The sequence below is a fragment of the Apus apus genome, chromosome 2, assembly GCF_020740795.1.
Source record: "Apus apus isolate bApuApu2 chromosome 2, bApuApu2.pri.cur, whole genome shotgun sequence".
Taxonomy (NCBI): Eukaryota; Metazoa; Chordata; class Aves; order Apodiformes; family Apodidae; genus Apus; species Apus apus.
In genome coordinates, this window is record NC_067283.1 from 37888478 (window position 1) to 37912232 (window position 23755).

General features: G+C 36.1%; 1 protein-coding gene across 1 annotated transcript in view; it reads left to right on the forward strand.

The window, feature by feature from the left end:
• Positions 1-23755, forward strand: part of KCNH8 (potassium voltage-gated channel subfamily H member 8) — a 185631-nt gene that overhangs the window by 95159 nt on the left and 66717 nt on the right. The window contains exons 6-7 of the mRNA XM_051612214.1: positions 17157-17314; positions 22975-23182. Coding sequence (XP_051468174.1) covers positions 17157-17314; positions 22975-23182 — 366 coding nt within the window. The remainder of the gene's footprint in view (positions 1-17156; positions 17315-22974; positions 23183-23755) is intronic.

The window sequence follows — 23755 nt, forward strand, 5'->3', positions numbered from 1 at the left end:
AAATCTTTTAGGCTTATCCAGTTTGCTATTCAGTATATACTTAAGCATGATAAAAATACATATGGAAGTGTTGTCCCGAGTTAGGGTGCTTATAAGTAGGATTGTTGATCTGAATTAAATTATTAATGAGAAAAAAAGCACATCTAGCTGAAGTTTTAACTGCTTTAGCCTTTAAATTTCTCTAAAACCTAAACAGAAGATGAATAATAATAACAAGCCATTCTGTGATGTCACTGGGGAAGAGTTTGAAGAGAGAACGTAATTCAGGCTTCTCACATGGAGGAAAAATTATTTTTTACTTGATAGTTCCCTTATATGCTAGTGTTTCTATAACTTGCTCTGTGTGGTGTTGGAATGCACTTTCAGATGTCGTTTCCTCTCTAAGGTGTACAAACACTTTCTAACATTCTCCCATAAGTATGGGAGCTTCCTCTACCCAACGATAGTCTAAAACTAGTTTAGTTATATAATCTTTTTACTGTTTTAGTTGTCTTAATATCATAAATACATGGAAAGAAAATCTTTCTAGCACTAGTGTATATAAGCAAACACATTAAAAAAATTATTTTAGAAAGTGTTTCATTTGGGGAGTGAGATTACCTGCTTTATTACATTACTGATGTCAGTTTATGCCCCTTAATTTGCATAGACAATACCAAGGTCTTTCATTTGTAGATAGGTATGTCTGGATGGCTAAAGTTTCAATATTTCTAAGAGACATAATGGATCTTGGTTTCTTTTCAGTAATGTTTGTAAAGTTTTCTCTCTTTTGGAAAACTGGGAGAATCTCTCTCCCAGTTCATTCCTTTTTAATAGTAATAAAATCCCAATTGCATTACTTCTACTTTTCTGGAACTATGTGGTATAGTGCTTTTCCTCCCCCAACTGTTTCATTCTAGTTTTCAGATACTGCTTGGGGTTTTGCGGGGGTATTTTTGGTTGGTTGGTTTGGGTTTTGGTTGGTTTGTCATTCTGTTTTTTTGTTTTGGTGTTCATGGGGTTTCTTTGCATTAAAAAAAATATTGAATACCTTAATTGAAGACAGTAATTTTACTGGAAAAAAATTGTCAATACTTTATCGCTAAATGCACAGACTCACTCATAGGAGTTTGAATAGGAGGTCTTCAACAGCAGTTGAGATTAATGTGATGGTTCAGAAGAAATATGCATTCAGGGTAATGGTAATACATTGCTTGTTGGATGAGGTCAAAGGTATCTGTGTGTTTTGTCTCCTAAGGTGGCCAGAAAAAACTGCAGAGAGTAGAGCTATAAAAATAACTGACCTTTAACTTTTAATTTTAGTTTTCTATTTGTGAATCATCCAGATTCTAGTGGGAAATGGAGAATCCCAGATACTAATTATAGCTATAAAATTATGCTATTTAGAAACATGCTGACAACAGAAATTATAAATTATTTTCTACAAAGTACTCCTTTGCCTACCTGTGGGAAAAAAATGACAGCTAACCCATCCTTTCCCAGCTCTTCCCACACACGAGCTTGTCTGAAGACTTTATCTGTGACTTGTGATTTCAAGAGAGAAAATTAATTATGGTCAGTAAGATTGCTTCTGCTTGTATGTGTATCTCTCTCTTGTTAAATACAATTTACCAAAGTGTTTAATCTGCAACTTCATTTTTAAAAAACAGCATGTCTAGAAGCCCTAATGCTGTGATTTGTGTTGCATTATACTGCCAAGAGACTTGTTGACCCATTAGTGTCTATCACAAATGTAAATGAGTCAAAATCTTTCCAAAACTGTCTTAAATCATATGAAGTCCTTGAGTCTCAGATCTTTAATATGTAGAGCTAATCAAATATGGTACAAAACAAGTAGAAATTCATATCACCGTGCATGACTTGCATTGTCTTTCAAGTGTATAGTATTGTTTTGAAAATATATACATTTAAATAAAATCAGTTTGAATCAGATGAGATAGTATTAAATGTTACAGGGTTTTTTAGATTTACTTTAAATTGGAAGGTTTGTGCTTGTTTCCTTTTTCCCCCTCATGTTCTTTTTCATTGTTATGACTATCATTTCATACCCTTGCAAGTGCATAGAAGGTCAAGTAAAAAAACATCCGTGTCTAGAGGCCCTCACATCCAAGAGAACTCATTAATTTTGAAATGGCTGTGCTTTGAACCATATTTTAGAAAGTGTGCTTTCAGACCCTAATATGCTAAAATTCAGGTAGACACCAAGGGAGTGGTTTGAAATAATCTTTGGCAATTCATCTCTGAGCATCAAATTATCTCATCTGTGAATACATATGAACAAAACATGGAACAAAATAGATTGACATTGTTGATACACCTAGTATTAGGGAGGGAAGGCCACAATAAATTTTTCATGAACTGTGGATTACCTAGTAAGATGAATGCACAGTACAAAATGTTTATGTTGCAAAGCAGTAACAAATATTATAAAGATTCTCACTCAAAGCACCAAACAGAGGTTGGCAAAACTGCTCTATTGTTAGAAAATTTTCCAATACCCTTGTAAGGAGCACAGATGCTAGTCTGCACACAAGATATTGTTTCCATGCACAAAAAAATCCACCTGGACATAGGGGAGACAAGCATAAGCCACAAGAACTTAGAAGTTATCATTTCTATGGAAACATTTCTGTACCTTCAGGTAGAAACAGATAAATGTTGTAATAAGGGAGGTATTGACTTGTATTGGCTCTGCTGATTCTTTGTCTTCCTCTGCTGAGGTGTAGTGTCATTGCTGCACATTGTTAGCCAGCTTCTCTTTAAATAAAAACAAAATGTATGCTTATATGCTTATCCAAAGTTTTAAGAAATCATTGCCCCACAATTCGGTTTACTTCTCCAGAGCTTGGGAGATACCTTACAGTTAAGTCAAGAAAACTGCTCATCTGAGCATTCCTACTTTTCCTGAGGCCAAAGTGAATGACACTGACTTAAACTACTGGTGAACTGGTTACAAGATGGGGTCCTTATATGTTGTGCCATGTACCATCAAAGTTAAATATAAAATTAAAAAAAAAAAAAGAAGTAGTTAGAGAAGTACCAAAAAAGCTTCTTTCTGAAATCTGATTTTATGAAGGAACACCTAAAACAAAGCAAGTGGATTATGTATGATAAAGGTATTTGAAAAAACACATGTAAGGTGATGGGAACCTCATGAGTAGAGGCAGAAATACACAGCATTTACTGCAGAAGTGGTGTCATGTTAAGTCTTTAATACTGGTTTAAAATGTCACTACCTGCTGATTCTGAGTTAGGCTTGTAATTTATCATCTGATTTGATACAACTATATTTTGCTGCTCTATTCCACAAATAAAATAATAGTTATCTTTAGAATTGGGTAAGAAATATTTACTGTATACATCTGTTTTTTCTGCAAGATTAATACTAGTTTCTTTCATAATGGGGTGCCACTAGAGCAAAGAAACTGAAGTTGTACATTAGCATTTCTTTCCTAATATTTTTTCTTAATCCTGCCTGCAGTGTTTTCTTTTTCTTTCCCAAACAGTCTAGACTTTCATGTCAAGTTTTTTGTAGTTTGTATTCATTGTTACTTAGTACCTCTTTGGCATTTGCTACACCTTCCTTAAAAGAAAACATTGCTTTTCTTTCAGCAGCTGCAACAGGGTGTTATAAAGATGTGGTTTTGTTATATGTAATTATTTCTATATTTTATTAGAAATTATCTTTTTACCATATAAACCCGCTACTTTTATGGTTTTCATTACTTAATTCCTGGAATTTATTCTCTGTAAACTTTATTTGATGTCATAGTAGCCTGGATCACTCAACAACCGGTGTAGAATAAGGATTGCTTTCCTCTCCTATTTAAAACAAATATTGTCTTCCTCTCCTTATCATGTCAGCATCTAAAAGCAAACCATCAAACTAATTGTGGTAAAAGACATTTTAAGGGGACATACTGAGTTGAAAAAACAAACTTCCAGTTTAACAAATTGACCCAGGAAATTTACAAGAAACATCTAGGCTTACAGGAGCAGTAGAATAGGAAAAATAAAAGCTTATATAGGGTCAGATAAATTGTTCCTCAAACAATATAGCAGTAATATTTCCCAGAATCTTTACTTACAGCTCTCTGGACAGATTTTAATACCATTATGCATATATAATTAAATAACATTGGCTCAAATAATCAGATAGATTGAACAGCTTGGACTTTGGGGAAAGTATTGCTATCTAAAGACAATCAATGTAAAACCACATAAAATAAGATAAAAATAATAAACCAGGGAGGAACCAGTCATAACATCTAGGAGAGGGAGGAGGTGTAGGAAACTCTCTGCTCTGAAGATCAGTGGGGTTAATATACCTAAATCATCTAGGTCTGATGCACAGGATTGAATTACTGTAATAATAAGAAGTCATGCATCACCCAATCCCCTGGTTATTGCTTATATGTGCACTACTTGCCCTAAAGATGCAGGATTTTTCAACTTCTTTTAGTTCACAGTAAAAAGATAGGTAAACTGGTTTATATTACCTAGCACCTGGCTGCAATCTAAAACTGTGCCATGGGCAGCTACTGAATCATCTGACTAATGCTAAATTGTTATTATGCTGCAGTTTGATCACATGTCTAATCCTAGCTGGATTTATTTTTTTTTTTTTAATCAAGCCTAACGAGAAAAATACTGGCACAGAAAAATTAACTGATTCAGATATAATAATCCTGTTTATGGGTAAAGAGGTTCAGTTGGCTACTGGATACATTTTTACCTCTGGATTATCTCTTTTTTTTTTTTTTTTTTTAACAGGGATTAGAAATTGAGATGACAGCAAAACATATTGTGCTTTTGAAATTAGAAAAGGGGTTAATAGTATAGAATCACAAAATCTTAAGTGTTGGAAGGGACCTTGAAAGACCATCTAGTCCAACCCCCCTGCCAGAGCAGGATCACAGGAACATGTCCAGGCACGTTGAATGTCTCCAGCAAAGGAGACTCCACAACCTCTCTGGGCAGCCTGTCCCAGTGCTCTGTCACTCTCACAGTAAAGAAGTTTTTTCTGATGTTTATGTGGAACCTCCTATGCTTCAGCTTGCACTCGTTACTCCTTGTCCTGTCATTGGACATCACTGAGAAGAGTCTGACTCTGTCCTCCTGACACCTGCCCCTTACATATTTGTAAACATTAATGAGGTCACCCCTCAGTCTCCTCTTCTCCAGGCTAAAGAGATCCAGCTCCTTCAGCCTTTCCTCATAAGGGAGATGTTCCACTCTCTTAATCATCTCTGTGATTCTGTGCTGGATTCTCTCAAGCAGTTCCCTGTTCATCTTGAACTGAGGGGCCCAGAACTGGACACAATATTCCAGATGTGGCCTCACCAGGGCAGAGTAGAGGGGAAGGTCTCTCTCTCTCAACCTACAAACCGCACCCTTTCTAATACACCCCAGGATGCCATTGGCCTTCTTGGCCTTAATGGCACATTGCTGGCTCATGGTCACCCTTCTGTCTACCAGGACCCCCAGGTCCCTATGCTGCTCTCCATCAGGTCAATCCCCAATCTATATTGATACATGGGGTTATTCTTTACCAGATGCAACACTATACATTTGCCCCTGTTGTATTTCATTAAATTTCCCCTGGTGTGTCAGCCACTCCTCACAGTTTTGTGTCATCAGAAAACTTGTGGACAGCGCACTCTGTTCCCTCATCCAGGGCACTGATGAACATATTGAATAGTACTAGACCCAGTACTGACCCCTGAGGGACTCCACTAGATACAGGCCTCCAACTAGACTCTGTCCCATTGACCACAACTCTCTGACTTCTTTCCTTCATCCAGTTCACAATCCAACTCACCACCTGTTCACTCAGACCCCACCTCCTCAGTTTAGCTACAAGGATGCTGTGGGAGACAGTGTCAAATGCTTTCCTGAAGTCAAGATAAAGCATATCCACTGCTCTACCATCATCTATATACCTGGTTATGTCCTCACAAAAGGCTATCAGGTTGGCTAAACGTGACTTCCCCTTGGTAAAAGCATAGTATGATGAACACTGGGTTATGGTTTTCACTCTTTTCATATCGTTTAGAAGTGCAACCTGCATTATGCACTAAGTAGAACCTCAAATTTTTAATGTATTTTTTCCCTCTGTTGAGCACCAGTACAAACTGGCATCTTCATAACACTTACTGAGTGGATGTGTCTGTGTGTGAATGTGAGCATGCCAGAAATTTACATGTCTTGGTAAAGGGTGTAACGTGTCCTACAAAACTTTAACTCAAGAGAGGTCACCAAGTGGTTCCAAAACCCTGTGGTTTCCAGAGTTTCCAGCACATTTATGTCCAACTATGAAATAAATTGTCTTTTCCTAGGAAGTGAGCATAGCTGTGACATAGAGGTTGTCACACTGGAAGCCTGCGAAAAGGAAAAGGGTCACCAACAGATGAGTAAAAGCGATTTGATCACTCAAATACAAAAAGGAATGTTAGAGCTTTTCAATTAGATCACAGTATTGACTTTAGAAATTTTGAATGAAAATGCCACAAAAGCATGTAGCCATGGTAACTGTAAACTTGGAAGAAAATAATGTTGGTCCCAGCCTTCTGAGGTTTATTGTTGTGGACACTGTGCAAGAGCTTAATTGGAGCAAAACATGGATATAAAGTAGGAACTGCAACTGCAAGTGTATCAATGGTTTTTAATGCAGACACTTTCATAGCTGAAACTGGGTTTTGGTTTTGAGCAAATTAATTCTCTTTAATTTTTAGAATAACTGCGTAACAGTTTTAGAGATATCATGTTTTCATAAGTAGTTTTTTTTGTGGTGTTTGTTTGTTTGTTTGTTTTTTAAGGGATGTGTGCCCATATCTTACCAGCAGTGGAAACAACAGGCTGAGAGAATCCATGCAGATTCAGCTAGTGAGTTATTGAATCCGACCAGAACATAAATCAGAGTAGAGGTTTGAGGTTGATTGTACCAACTTATTTTATAAGATTTGCAAATAACTGTTTATTTTATCTGCATGCACCTTAGGGACTTAGTGCCTAACAGAGCTTCTTGTTTACCTTGTGTGGTAGGGGAAAGTGATCAGTCAGCAGGCTATAGAGAAGGAAAAGTAGCACTGGAAAAGCAGCAAGAACTGCATCAACAGGTGCACATGGTCAGAGAGTGTGAGGAGCAGAAGCCTGTGTTCAGACACAGCAGCTCAGCAGTGCCAGAGGATGTAGGCTGAAAGCAGAGTGTGAAAGAGAAGGTGAGGAGATAGGGAGGTAAGAGATTTGTCTAGGGAGAAAAAACAGAGCAGTCTTTCTGAGAACAACTGGTCATTGTTTTGCTGTTGAATTTTTCTTAATATGAAGTGATTCTGCATGAACTGGAGGTGGAAATAAGAGCTGAAATAACTGAATGAAAAGCTCTATTTAAATATTTGGAGGTGATAGGTGATTCACAGGTAATATGATTGCTTGCATGAAACCTGTTGAAATTAGAGCACTTGGGTTTTCCTTATTGAGTGTTGCCAGGTCAAGTTCACCTTATTGTTTGACAGCAGCAAAATTGCTGCTTTGCATACTGGTGGACTTTGCTTCTGTTAAGCTCAAAGGCTCACCTGCACAGCAATAAGTGGGGAAGGAGGAAAAGTCTGCAACACAGGTCAGGGCTGGCTTAAAATAGATGGGTGTTTGTAAAGAAAACAACTGTATCTATGCTAAAGTTTATACATGACTTAAAGGCCTTTCTTATAGTCAGTAGGATAGTCTAGACTGCATCTTGAGCTTTAATTCACTTGAACTCTGCTTTTTTTGCCATCTAATTGTAATTGAAATTGAATTATCATACTTGAAATAAGAGCCCAGCTTTTTCCCAATGAAGACAAAAATAGAGAAACTTCACCCTTTCCTTCTTCTCTACATCAAGTACTTTAATGTAGAGATGATATATTTGATGTTCCAGCACAGAATGTAGTGAGTCAAAAAATCTGATATTATCTGCAGTTACTCCTATTTTGGTTTTATATAACTGTTTAATTATGTGGCTCATGTCAGAGACAGTATTTACATTCCCTATTCTACATTCCCAAGCATGTGGCATGAACTGTGTAGCTTACAAGATCATGTAAAATTATGTTTTTCCAGCTTACATAGAAAAAATTTGCTGTGAGTTAATTTGATAATTTTTTCTGTAGTAATTATGTTTATTATTAATTAATTATTTGTTGTTGTTAGTCTTATGAAAACTGCTGAAACAGAAAAGATATTTTAGTTCTTGCCCCAGTCTGAAAGAAACATAACAAATACAGCTTTAAGTATCAAGCTTGCACAGGCTGAAGTTCATTGTTAGTGCATGCTTAAAGAAAATACATTCAAATATACCTCTTGTTGAAAACTTTTGACCCACTAATTGTCCACAGATATTAGTCACTTCATGTATGCTTTAAAAAGTCAGCTGAGAGATTAAATGCCCCTCTTACCTGATTTGCAGCTGTAATTTGTAAATCTGTTGCCCTTCATGCTGTTGAAAATGCTGAAAGCCCATCTCATCTTGGGGCATTTGGAACACAAATTCAGCAGTAAAGAAAACTATTAGTTTTGATGCTATGGTGTTGTCTAGAATCTCCAAAGATATACAATATTTATGTTTGTGTTCAGTTTCAAATTGTTCTTTGATAGGTTAGTGTCTTTGGTAGGTAGAAGCTAGTGCACAGTAAGATTCACAAACAATTTCTAATAAACTGAATAATCCATGAGTACTTTCAGAATGGATTACTGTATGGGTTTTTTTTATACCTAACTAGTCTTTCTTGCTTCAGTTTGCTTCCCATTCTTAGTCTTAGTGATAAGAAAACATTTATTAAAAAAAAAAAAATGTTGTCCACTTCTTAAACAGCTATTTCAAAAAGACTGTGAAACATGTAATTCCTAACAATAATACAATCTCTCAGAAGAAATGTTTTTTTCTAAATTTGTGTTCAAGATTTTGGTGTGCTTATAGAAGTTTTTTGCTTCAGGAGTTCTTTTTTGATGTTTTTTTCATTTACAGCTTTCTCAGTAAGTACCTTAGCACAGCAGTTAGGATATAAAGGTTGCACAAATGAAGAAATACTTTACACCCAAGTAAAGCTCAGGAAGCTCTCAAAAATAAAAGATGGATCACACCTCCCTCTGGATTTTTATCTAATGAGTTGGATGCAGAAAGCAACACTTACTATTTGCTATTCCATTTTGTATAGATAAATGTTATCTGGGACTGTTGTCCTAAATTGCTTTGATGAGAAGTCAGAAAGAGGTGCTGTACAAAAATACCTCTAATCTCTTCAATCTTGAACAATGAATTTCATATGCACATTGATAAGCCTCTGGTGTACCCAAGGGCTTAGGCGAATTTAAAGCAAGCGTTTATCTCCCCTTCTGGTAAACTAATGTGCAATAAGTAAGCAAATTTCTTTTTCTGTTTTTGATAACTAAACACTTGAGGTTTCTGAGACAAATCAAAATGAGAAGTTTCAAAAGACCAGTGACGTGAAGATTCTTATTTTTCTTCATTATCTATATCAAGCAAATCTACATGAATTAGTTATGAATGTGGCTGGTGTTACCATAGTGATGTGTAAATGTGAATAGTAACTAACTAACTCTACTAAGCATCTGCAGAGCTGAACTGACCCCTTGCTCATTATGGATCATAGGAAAAAAATCACACTACTTTCACATCTTAATGGCATTGCTGCAAATTTCGGAACTTTGTAGTTTTAAGAATGCAGGGTCAGTGGAGACTACTTGATGAACTAATCTAAAATTTTTTATATCTCCGATTTTTCTTATATGATCTGTTCAGCCTGAGGGTTTTCTTGAATTAAAACAGTAGTTCTTAAATTGCAAGACCTCAGTCCATGGAACCAGATTGCCTTGGATATGTGTTTAGGTCACTTTGTTTTAGTTCTTTGCACTAAACCTTGAAAAATTTGAAAGATCAACACTGTGTTAAAACAAACAAAACCAAAACAAACCAAAACCAAACAAAAACAAAACAAACCAAAAACAAACAAACAAAAACAAACAAGAAAAAAACACAAAAACAAACTCAAGAACTGCCAAAGATTTCATTAATTAAGGAGACTCAGCTTTAAGGGGTAAAAGGGACAGAATGGCAGAGATTGAACTGTCAGAAATACCATAGATCCACTGCTAGCAGTGTATAGGTTAACTAGTATATGTCAAATGATCTTAGCAGACTCTCTAGCTTCAAACTGGAGAAGACAGCTTAACACATTTCCTGTCAGTGAAACCTGGAAAGCAGTTCTTTACAAGACCCAGATCTGACATTAGAACTGGGAGTTTGATGAAAGTGCATCCTAAAGAGATCTTTTCTCAGATCTCAAAGGAATGATCCAACATGACCCTCCCTCTGAGCCACGCCTCTCTCTGGGTATTCTCTTTCCCTCAGTAGTGAGTAACCAAAGAGAAGTAGTGCATCTGTGTGGAAAAAAAAAAGTGATATCTGGCTTCTTGAATATAATGGCTAACAGGCTTAAGGATAAGGACTTCCTTTACCCAGGCTTTGTGTAGCCTACCTAAAGAACATGCATGAAGAAATGCAAATCAATCTTTTTTCCCCTCAAAGCTATGAAATTAAGGGAAAAACAAAGTAACTCAGTGCTGCAGAGGAGGATCATGACAGCCAAACCTGCCTTTCTTCTCCTGAGTAGATCTACATATATACATACACTTCATGTGCACATTAGATGAGTATTTAAGTGTTTGTACTTGAATGTAACCTAGATAGGTTTAGTATGACACCATTTTTATAGTATAAGTGTTTAACGTGAATCCAAATTATGCAAATTCATCACCTCATTTGCTAAGCCATATTTGATTTCCAAAATGTATTTACTTAACGTCTGCCCAGTGTATCCTGTTTTCCTTAACTAGCCATCAGTGGATGAAAGCAAGTAAAAGTCAGTTCTCTTGTTAGTATTCTGGTGCTGAGTAAACCAAGAAAGTTGATTTTATAACATCATGTAAAGTGAAGTCCAGGTTTGTTTGGTTTTTTTTAATTCTTCCCTTTCTATTTTCATTCTCTTTAATTCTTTTTCTATTTTCATTTGTCTTGAGGTGAGGGTGCTAGCACTGTATGGCTGTAATTGTCTCACCAATGACATGAACTGTTTTCTATTCACACGTAATATTCTCCATTTTGCCATTTGCATTGTACTAAGCCTATAACGACACTCAGCTATTAGTAATCTTTTATGGTGTCATTGTTTTCCTAGCCAGAATCTCCCCTTCTATAGATACTTTTTTCCTCCTTGGGTCTTAGACATATTTTGCCTATAATATGAAGACCCATATGTATGATCCATTTTACATTTGGATTTGGATTGGCCACCGTCATCTATCTTCTTTGTTCAAAACTACCGTATCACTGTGACCTTCATCAGCCAAGATGAATCCTCCAGAAACAGTTTTGTTTATAAACAAAACCATAGCAACAACATTTTGAAATTAAGCAGAAAGCCAGGTTTGGCTCTTGTTTTTTTGTCTCATATTCCGGTTAATGCAGACCTTCATATTATTATGATACAGGAGGAAATAACTTGATAATATCTAAGTATTCTGCAGCAACCAACAAGCTTGTGAGCTGCATCAGACATAATTTTCTTAGCAAAAGAGAGTGTGTTGATTTCACACATTCCATGAACTTACAGCATTAGCTGCACTTTAACATGTCTTGTTATTACTACACGTTTAACATATATTCCAGAATGATCTTCTTTTCTTGTGATTAGCAAACCTATTGTTTCTGGATCACCTTTTTTACTGTGCTGCTTTTTTTTTTTTTTCCTTTGAATTGCTGAAATTATCATGGCAAATTAAATTTCCTTTCCTTTTTCCAGTCTTCTGAGATTTTATTAAAAGTTAATACTGGTGATTCAGAAAGTGGCTCTCAGCAAGTTCCACTTTGAATATTAGGAGGAATTTTGTCTTCAAAAAGCTCCTTGAAATGTCTAATACCTCCTTTGTTATATGATAAGCTTCTGTACCCTCTGCAGCATCATTTAGTATCATAAATCTTCCTATTTCATTCCAAAACCAATTTTGATTTGGTGTTTTTGATATGGTGTTTTTGTTTTAGAAAATAAGAGACATGTGGACTGTAATATTCTATAAATATCTTCAGTTGATAGTCATTTAAACTTGTTTTTTTCTCACTTTTAAACCTGTAATTTTGATAGTCACTGATATTTTCTGCATTTCAGTTACATTTTCATCATTAATTTGTATCTTGCAATCTTACTACTTTTTTAGGGTTGGTTTGTTTGGTTGTTTTAACTGGTAAGGTTTATTGATTTACCTTAATGTCCTGAATGCTAATTTCATCTTATCATAGAATCATAGAATGGTTCGGGTTAGAAGGGACCTTAAAATTTATCTAGCTCCAACCCCCTGCCACGGGCTGGGACACCTTCCACTAGACCAGGATTTTGAAGCCACATCCATCGTGGCCTTGAACACTTCCAGGGAGGGGGCACCCACAACCTCCCTGGGCAACCTGTTCCAACATCTCACCACCCTCACAGGAAAGAACTTTTTCCTAATGTCCAACCTGAATCTCCCCTTTTTAAGCTTCAGACCATTGCCCGTTGTCCTAATGTGTTTACGTGCACATGGTAGATTATGTTAAGGTTTCACAAGGTCCATGTATGTATGGTAAGCTCATGTTTTCCAAATTCAAACTGATTTTTAGTCAAAATAACTTATTTTACTCCCAAAAAAATAGATTGCAACAGTGATTCATCCCAAATTACCACAGAACATCTAATCCCAAGTCAGCTAGTTATTAATTTTTTAGAAGGTGTTAGGAATTTTTATTACTAAGCATACAGAACAATCTGAACCTGAAGTTACCTATGATGCTGTGTTTATCATCCTACATAAAATGAGTAGATTATATTTTTCATAAATGGTCTCACTTTTTGTTAGCATAAATTGTGCTTGCAAAAAAGAATACTTTAATTGTTTGTGCCTGTTTCCCTGCCAGGGTAGAGCAGCCATAAAAATGAAATACAATGTGAAATATAGCTCAAAAATAATTTCTACTGTCCACACTGAAGAACTTGAAAATAGTACCCAAATTACCAAAAGGTTTTAGAATTGAAACTAGTAACCAAAGAAACTAGTTCTAAAGAAACGCAACAGAATTAACCTTCCCTTAAGGGTGCAACATATGTATATGAAAAAAATACGCATATGACAATGAAATTCATTATATGTGCATTTGTCTTGCTACATGTTAAATGAAAGTCTAATATTTTATTTATTATGTTACAAAAACTTGAAGAAAACCTCTAGGGAGATGAAATGTTGAAACCTGGTTGCTTTTTGCTTTTTTTTTTTCACTCGAGAAAAAATGTGAAGTGTATATAATGAAACATGACAGTTTTATAGCAGCTATGCATTTCGTCAGATCCTTTTGTGGTTCAGAGTATCATATACTACAAATGCACAAAATTAGTATCTCAATGCAAATCTGAGTAGAATGAAACAAGATAGGAGCCTTCCGGTACCTGAAGGGCACATACAGGAAAGCTGCAGAGGGAGTTTTTACAAGGACATGTATTGATAGGACAAGAGGTAATGGCTTTAAACTGAAAGAAGATAGATTTAGATTAGATATTATTACTAATACATTATTTTTTCTGAGGGTGGTGAAACACTGGTACAGGTTGGCCAGGGAAGTTGTGGATGCCCCCTCCCTGGAAGTGTTCAAGGCCACATTGAATGGGGCTTCAAGAATCTTGTTTAGTGGAAGGTGTTCCTGCCCATGGCAGGGGGATTGGAACTAGATAAATTTTAAGGTCCCTTCCAACTCAAACCATTCCATGATTCTATGATAAGACGGAAATTTACACTTTTGTAACACATTATACCAATGTTTGTCAGTGTTTTAGGCAAACATCCTAATATGTTGTGCTCAAGAAACCTACAGGTCTTTAGCTCAGATATTTCATAGTTTCCATCATCACAATGTCCAAGCAGCACATCACAGAAAACAAGTAGGAACATCTCAACAAATATGCTAGAGGAAACAAAGTTTGATATTGCTGCTTTTAAGATAGAAATGCTGTCATAAGTACTGTGTGGTTGCAGAAGATCCCCTGCTTGAATCTATAAAGAGTTTGTAATTCACTTGAGTGTCAGCTACTCTGTCATATTTAAAATGAAGGGTAAAGTTAGTAGGTGGATGGATTTAATCTTTTTAATTAATTTGCAAGAATAGCAGTGCAAACTGTCTTGTAAGGCTTCAACAGTAATTTCTTCATGGAATGTCTGGCTGTTCTATTTGAGTTTCTATGTTCATAAGACAGAAAAGAAGAGATTATAAAATACTGGATCTGCCTGATCCAAACACAGACAACGATAGCCCTAGGCATCTTAGTCCTGTAGGTACCACTGTCCACTGCTGCACTGGTATAGCAAGGGTCAAACAATTTCCATTCTTAATGTTCTTCTAATACCAAAAGATTCTAAAGTAAACTTCTGGAAATCACAAAATCGCCTTAGCCTGGACTAGTGGCAATTCATGCCCTCTCAATGAGGCAGCATTTTCCATTGAGCTTTTATATTGTGTCAGATTGGTTTATATCAAGTTGATTTACTTGTTTAATATCAACCTGGTCAGATATTTTTTCTCTTACTCTGCTTTCCAGTGTTCTCCTTTGCTGTAAATCTGTATGTTGGCTGTTCTTATTATACTAACAACAGTGTTGAAAAGTGTCATTACCAATGCCTTCTTTACTCAGAAGTAATGGCACTGAAAACAAAAACTACAATAAAAAAAGAGAGAAAATGAGGGGGAAAGTGAGAAACAGTGTCCTTGATAAAGAGGAAAAATCAGGAAAGGGGAAAAGTACCTGACAACCACAGCCTAATAAAATCTGATGCATTTAAAAAGAGTTGCATAAATGTTTGCATATTCCATTTCTAGTGTACATGTTCTATATAAGCATAAGGTTTTTAAACTTTTTATTTTCAAATAAATCATTGGGCAAATAATATTTTTGCATTTTGCTGTCTAGGTTATGCAAAAGATAATATATAGGACAAAGCTCACCCACTACTCTTTTTATGATTCTGGTGGCAGCAATGCTTAATGTGTCACATTGTGAAAAATCTATCCTTCGATTTTACTGTCTGAGGGGAGTCTGTTTGTTCATTCATGCTGGTTATTGCAGACATTTCTCATACACTGAATGAAAAGTACAGGATAAAAGATATATCAGAAAGTAGGCATTCATTCTCATGTGTGCATAGCAGGAAGAATAATTCTTAGTCCTCACAAACTGCCTAGAAAACCAAAAATATGTCAATCTGCTGCTCCTACTAGTAATCTACTACTACCTACTTCTCAGTTCTAACTTGATTTCCATTGAAACCAGGTTACAATAGTAGTATGTTAGTGTACATTATGTTTCGATTATGAAGAGAAAAAAGTTGAAGTATGTTTAGTATTTAGGACTTGCTAATATTTAGCTTGCTTTTTTGTCAGAAATGTGCTGAATTGGAGCAGGTTTACATAGCACACAAAAAACTGGCTGTAAGGAAAGGAAATATCTGCATCAAAAGTGAAAACAAATCAATTGAATAGACTTTCTTAGTCAATTGAGTTTCATAATTATGAAATACTGTGTCTATTCCCATTTGCAAGGCAGACATAGTCTTCCTTTATCTTCACCCTACTGGTGGGCAAGAGGCTGGATTTCATTTGTAGGTACTTCATTTGGCATTTCTACATCCCCTTCCCCAGAGGCTGTATGAAACATCTGCTTGGGCAGCAAACACTTCCTAAACATCGGCACACTCGTTTCTGTGTATGGTGCTGAGCCAGGCCCCAGTAACTGCTGCTGCCATCTCCCTACAAGAGTAGCATGTAGAAGAGGCAGCTGAAGGCAAATTTTCCTGTGCATCATCTAGCAGATAGAAAGGAGTCAGTGCTGCCTTTGCTGCTATAGGAAGAGAGCACAAGGAGTGTAGTTCCCTCCTTCTGACACTTAATAATATGCTGCTTAGTTTACAAATAACACAGTTAATGAATGTACTACACATTGGACTAACATGTAGAAAGCTGCCTCTCATAACTTGGATACTAAAGAAATTCCACTGGAGTTCAGGCTGCCAAGATGAACACAAGATGCAGTTGTTAATTTTTAATGAGAAAGAGTCAACCACAGTCGAAAGCAGTTTCTTAACACTTGGGATCACTTCTTTCTCTTTTATGAGATAGTTGTCAATATGAGCCATTAGAATTTGTAAGGCAGCAGGCTAATTATCTTGCTGTAAAAAAAATAGTCTTGATGCTTGGCTGCACTCTTATCTGACGTTGTAGAAGTTATACAAGGAGTTCTCAGTAATGTTGGTAGAAGCGGGATGCATAGCTCGAGGACAGATTATAGTCTTTGTCTTGTAGGACATGAAAATAATTGAGACTCTGTTGTCAAGACCTGAGCTTTTCTATGGGTATTAACGTGTTTTGGCAAGACACGTCAAAACTATATCTTATATTCAAAGACACTCATCCTGGAATGTTAGATAGGAACATATAAAATGCACAAACCACCAAGCAATTCATATCATTTTTGTGATGTCCACCATAGCCCAAGAGCTTTGTTTGTCAAGTGAGCTCAGCACTTTTCTGTTGATAAACTAGGGGTTATCCTTGACGATGACATTTGTTCTCTGTGCTGGACAGTTATCACTAAAATAAAGTTTTGAGTACACCTTTTAAATGAAGTAATTGTTTTTTATCTAAAAAGAAAAGTAATTGTGTCTTATGCACAGCAATCATACTCTTATTTTACATTAAGAAAAATGCTGTAGTAATATTTGGTACTGTTTAAGACGCATGTGTGTTGTTTGTTTGTTTGTTTGAATTCAAGCTCCCTTTGAAATCAGTGGGTTTTAAATGTTTTTTTAACATTCTTTTTACTCCTGACAAGAGCAACTTTGTGAATCAACTGATTTAACTCCATGTATGTGGATCTCTTGCCATTACATTTTATTTCTTTCTCTATTAGATTGTTTTCCTGTTTTTTGCCATGCATAAGAAAACCCGTCACTGTTACGGTGGATTTCCCATGTTATTCCCAGGAATCAAGAAGTCACGTTACTGATTCTGTTCTTTCTTTGTCAAGCAGATATTATTTTAAATTTCCGAACAACTTACGTCAGCAAGTCTGGCCAAGTTATATTTGAAGCAAGATCTATTTGTATCCACTACGTGACTACCTGGTTTATCATTGATTTAATTGCTGCACTTCCTTTTGATCTTCTTTATGCTTTCAATGTCACTGTGGTAAGTACTGACCTGTCTTTTTAAAACGTTCTTTTTCCAAGAGGGTTGGGTTGTTGTTTTTTTTCAGATCTGGAGACTAAAACAAGGTAAAACTACAGAAAACACCCCATGAAGCCTTGATGTCTTTTCAGCTTTGTAGTGCATTTTTACATTGGATGCTGAAGGAAGGAATACAATGAAATTGTACATGTTGGTTGAAAGATTACAAGATTGGGTGTAAGTGGCCATTCATTTTCATTAAGGACACATATGTACCATTTTTTTTTTATTCAGTTATCCTTACTTTGTAAACAGTTGCACCTATATTAGCTTAATATTTACTTACTGTACTCAAATGCAATTCCCTGTGGCTATTAAACTGCATAAATTCAATCCTTAATTTTTCAAGACTCATAAATTGTTACTGCCGTGAAACACACCATTGTTATGGCCATTATGGTCAGCATTCTTCACTCAGCCAGGAATCTTCTTTACCTTTCAACATTCTAGTGCAAACTTTATAGCATGATCACCAACTTGTGTGTGTTCTAATATCTATTACTTACAACTGACATTAACTTTGGCTTTGGTTTCAATTAATCGTTTTAGAAATATGATGACAAAATGCTTAAATCACTTTGAAAAATGTGTGGGTCTAATGGCTGGTGATGTCATGTAATCATGACTGGTTACAATTTTATTGGTTTACTTAAGATATAGGTTTTTCTTCCAGTATTAGATTTAGGAGAGTAAGAACCTACTAAGCTAAAAACAAAAACAAACAAACAAACAACAACAACAACAACAAACTCAACAAACCTCCAAATACCACTTCCTGCTCCAAATCAGGAAGCTTAATTTTGGAAAAAAATTTTGGCAGAATTTTCTCAGTTTCATGGATTTTTCACATAAGAGACAAGGTTTTAAGGTGTCTGCTTTCTAATTCTCAGATTTTTACTTTGTTGTGTTTTTTTTTTTTTTTTTTGTGAACAGATATATTTAATCTGATTTCATTGTGAGTTACAGACAAGTACACAGATGACAGGGTTGGCATGTATAAGAAAAAAAAACCCTGGAAAAACACTTGTCAGGAAGCTTTCTATATAAGGTATCCTGTTTGGTTTTATCTTAACTACACTACTATCTTAGTTTATCCTTTACATTAAAACCAAACAGCCAGCATAACAGTCTTGGTTTAATTTCTATTAAGAGTTTTTCATTGAATGAACTGGGTCTGATCTTTTCTTTGAATTAGGAATGAAAAAAAAAATCATTTTTATTTTTCTTTAAACATTTGAAAGAGTTGTATGCTCTCCATACTAAATTCTGAAAAAGAAAGTATTACCCAATAATTATTTTTTACAATTAAAATGTCACAGTATTAAAAATGCTGCTATATAATGATTAATACACACATCCTGTCTGTTTTAATTTTATTTTTTTTCCCCTAATAAGAACACTGATATGGTGACTACGAATAAACAGTAACATTGAAATGTTGCGCTGTTAGTAATGGATCCTTAATGACATACCTAGATAATAGATTAAATCCAAACACTAAGCCCCAAGAAATATGACCATGTTAGTCTCATAATTAACCCTGAGCAACAGTTATTATTAATTTAGAATTTGTGTTAAAACAATATAGATGCTGCACCCTCAGCAAGTTTGTGGATGACACTAAGCTGTGTGGTGCAGTCGACACACTGGAGGGAAGGGGGACAATCCTTTTTGACAGGGATCTTGACAGGCTTGAGAGGTGGGCCCATGCAAACTGCATGAAGTTCAACAAAGCCAAATGCAAGGTCCTGCACATGGGTGGGAGCAATACCAAGCACAAATACAGGTGGAGTGGAGAATGGATTGAGAACAGCTCTGAGGAGAAGGGCTCAGGGGATTTGGTTGATGAGAAGCTCAACTTGAGCCAGCCATATATGCTTGCAGCCCAGAAAGCCAACCATATCCTGGGCTGCATCAGAAGAAGCAAGACCAGCAGGTGGAGGGGGGGGATTCTCCCCCTCTACTCTGCTCTGGTGAGACCCCACCTGAGGTACTGAGTCCAGTTCTGAAGTCTCCAACATAAGAAGGACAAGACCTGTTACAGCGAGTCCAGAGGAGGGCTACAAAGATGATCCAAGGGCTGGAGCACCTCTCCTATGAAGACAGACTGAGAGAGTTGGGGTTGTTCAGCCCAGAGAAGAAAAGGCTCCAGGAAGACCTTATAGTGTCCTTCCAGTACCTGAAAGGGGCCTACAAGAAAGCTGGAGAGGGACTTGTAGAGACAGAACAAAGGCTATGGCTTTAAAGTAGAATAGGGAAGATTTGAAATAGATATTAGGAAGAAATTATTTCCTGCGTGGGTAGTGAGACATTGGAACAGGTTGCACAGAGGAGCTGTGGATGCTTAGCCCCGCCCCCCCCCGCCGCCCAGAAGTGTTCAAGGCCAGGTTGAATAAGGCTTTAAGCAACCTGGTCTAGTACAAAGTGTCCATTCCCATGGCAGGGTGTTAGGAGCTAGATGGTCCCTTCCAACCCAAACCATTCTATGATTATGTAAGTCTCAAGATAACAATGATTGCCAACTGCTTCAAGAGCAGAGGGAGATGTTAATCACATTCCATTGTTTTCCAACTTCATTGACTTAATAAGCCATTGCCTCTTGTCTGTTATCAGATTTTCACTCCATCAACTCTCAGATGTTGCCTCAATAGAACAGTGAGAATGGCCATCAGGGAGCATCTCATTCCTTTGCAGTTCAGGCCCCAACAAAAGGCCAGCCCCTGAGGAGTGCTCTAAATTCTGCAAGCTTTAGGTCATAAATGTCATCCTTCAGTTGGAGATTTGTGGAGTTGCGGTACATGAAAAAGCTGTGGAGTCTCTCATCATTCTTGGAGATATTTTAAAAGAAAAGGATAAAACTGTATGAGTTGGCTTTATTGCCTTTACACCTTACAGGGATTCTACCCTACTAGTAAATGGGTGATTCTTTGGAGGTCAGGTACATTGGTTCCTAACCGCAGTGCCTCCTGAGACCCCAGCTCCTTCCGTCCCTGTGTTTACCTAATGTAAAAGTAATGCCCAGCCCATTAAGCCTAGTTACAATGATTATGTTTGCTCCTCTCTGAATAACTATTGGTGGTTATAGCGCAAAAATATCATTTTTTGAGGAAAACCAACTAACTAACCAGTGTTAAAAATCCCTGCCAATCATCATTGCTTAAAATGTATCATGTTTCCTGATGACTTCTTTTTTTGCTGTAGATGATTCTTCCAAGCAAAAAATTCCTTCACTATGTTATAGCAACTTTTATTTCTCAGTACTTCTCAGCACTACACAGTGACTGAGTTTTAGATAAAATTCTGTCTCTGTCATTTTGACAGAAAAAGGTTAACCCAGCTAGTCTGAAATGATTAACCAAATGGAAAATTTAGATGGTTTTATATCTGTGGGCAAAGAGAAATGTACACAAGCACAACTATGAGTGCTGACTTCTCATTTTGTCTTTCTAAATTTGTGACATAGAAAAGAAAGCTGCCTGATGGCATCTCTGGTCTTCCAATGACAGATTGGACACAATGCAAGAGGAGTGTTCAGCATGAGAAACTTCAGTGAAATTACATATGATTGATTACATCTGTGTTCAAGTTTATGCAGAGATTATTTTGAAATGAGGCAATCTTTGGGCCTCAGCATTCCTAAGTTCCTATGTTAAAAAGAATATTATAACTGTTTTGCAGTTTTTATATGTATCAGTTTTCTGTAACTTCATAGAAGTGGTTAGAATTTGATCATTAGTGATAACTGCCAGAGTACATTTATTATTGTAACAGCCTGTTTGAATTTATTTTTTTTTAATAATCTACTTAAAAATAATTTCAACTAAGTTATCATTATTTAGTTGTGATATGGTAGAACATAGACAAGCAAAAAGAGAAGACTCTGTAATTGTCTGTTGTGTTCTAATGTCAAATCGTTTTCCTGACAGCAGTGAACTTCAAAGTATTTTCAAAAAGTACCATGAGTTTGTCGATTTTCTTTTTCCCCCGCTATATACATGAGAAAAAAATGTAAAGATTGTTAAGAAAAAAAAAAGGGGGGGGGGGGCAGAAATTAATACTGAATGAAGAAGCTCTTGGGAGAATTGTTCATGCTCTATCAAAACTGTTGGGGCAAAAAAATAAATGTGTAGATTTTTTATTTTCTTTTTTACAGGTTTCCCACCTACTTAATTCCTAAGGCTGAAATATAATTAATTAATCACTATGTCTTCATGAATAAGTCTAAAATATCACGTATTACAGAATTTATAGATCAACCTGGACCTAGCTGTTAGTGAATGCATCGTTTAGATTAAATATTTCAGATTATTAGTTTGGTTAACAGACACAGAAAGCTTACTTTCTGGTTATTCTGGATTAGCAAAAGCAAAAGGATGCTGACCCAACTGTCCATTTAGACTTTCTTTTTAGAGAGCTCATTAATGTGCTCTGGGAAGGCTGTGGGAAAACATGTCAAGTTTGATGTTATTTATGATGTTGATTGTTATATATTTATGATTGTTATATATTTATGATGTTATATATTTATGATGTTATTGATGTTATTTATCTAGCTGATACATCTATCCTGTATCAGGATATGCCAGCTACTTGGCAGGCATTGATCCTAATGTCTCATTAATAAGGGGAAAAAAAAAAACTACAGTTAATGAAAATTATGCCTACTTAAGCCTCAAAAAATTAAATCAAACATATTTGCTATCATAATCTGCATTTTTTTTTTCCTAACAGCTGAAACATGAGCCAAATGTATTTCATGCAAAACTGGGAGCTGTGTACATTCTGGTGTGGTTGTAGGTTGGAGGTTTCTCAGGAGGGAATGGGGTCATCCAGGGACTGGTCGCTTTATGCATTGCTGCATCTTCTCTGAGGCCAGAGCACATATACTTCATAAACTCTTAGGGTGCTGAGCAGAACAGGTGCTCCTTTTGCAACACACACTTAAAAGACAAAAATCTGTTAGGTAAGAAATTTAAGAAGTAGTGTTAGAAATTTTAATACAAGCTTTTTTAGACCCTGACTTTGTACATAGCAGTAAAATATGCCCAGGCCCCTGAACACAGGTTTAAATCTGAAGAACAAACCTGAGTCTCTGCTCACTTCTCTGCTTCCTTGTTCTGAAAACTATATGCTATATACTATTGCCTCTTCCAGGCTTAATTATTAAGTTGGTTTCATAGTTATGCCTAGTGTTTGGTTCTTAGCAAAAACTGAAATTCCTTTTGTGTTTGAAGACATTTATTTTGTGGTTTCATTATTGGAATCAAATTAACCTTGGTCAGTTTGACAATTATGTTTCTTTTCTAAAGTTAAATCCGAAAGAAAACTTTACATAAAAAATGAAAAAATGAAAACTCTCCCTCTATTTCAGGTTTGTTTGGCTCAAATAGAAAATATGTGTGTACACAGCAAAAGTAAATACTTTTTTTTTTAACCCTCTGCTTTGCTGTTGTCTTCTGTCTTAAGATTCATGCTAAGCATAATATGCAGCTATGCAACTGAATGAAGAGTGGGCAAAAATTCACTGAGCTGTAGAAGAGAGCTTTTCTTTCACTGAAACAAGAGAACTCTGTGAAGGAAGTCAACTGCTGACAAGTGGCTTTCTCTCTCTCTTCTCCCAGGTTTCCCTTGTCCACCTACTAAAGACAGTGCGGTTGCTGCGCCTCTTGCGTCTCCTTCAGAAGCTGGATCGTTACTCTCAGCACAGCACAATTGTTCTCACGCTTCTCATGTCCATGTTTGCCTTGCTTGCACACTGGATGGCCTGCATTTGGTATGTCATTGGGAAAAGGGAGATGGAACAGAATAACCCCCTTACGTGGGACATAGGTAAGTTCTTTTTTCCACCACATACACATATTATCTATACATGTGTGTATGCATATAAATAGGTGTAAATATATAAAAACACATGTAAAAGCCACTCAGTGTTTCCTTTTCATTTTAATCTTATACAATTATTTAGTGTTGTTCGAAGAGAAAAGGAATTGCTTGAATTCCATCTTTTTCTAGCAAGCAGGATGTATATTGAATGTACATATTTCTTGTAAGTTAGCTGCCTGACAAATAAAGGACAGAAAATTTCACCCAAATTTTTTTAATCTTTACCAATTCTTATAAATTCAATACAATTTGTCTATCTCATGATTTTGAAACAGTGGTTCCTAAGAAGTCTTCTCTAAATTTGTAAGTTGAGAAGTAAATTTTAGTCTACTTAGACAAGAAGAAAGAATTCACCTTTAATCTCTGAATACTATGTGTTTGAGCTTTGATATGTATTTCATTTGCATAGTTCTAATTTCCTGATTTTAAGCAAGGAGAAGTGATGGAAGGTGGGAGTTATGTTGTTTGGGGTTTTTTTCCTTTATGGATGGTCACTGGCTGTTTAAAATCTTTACTGAA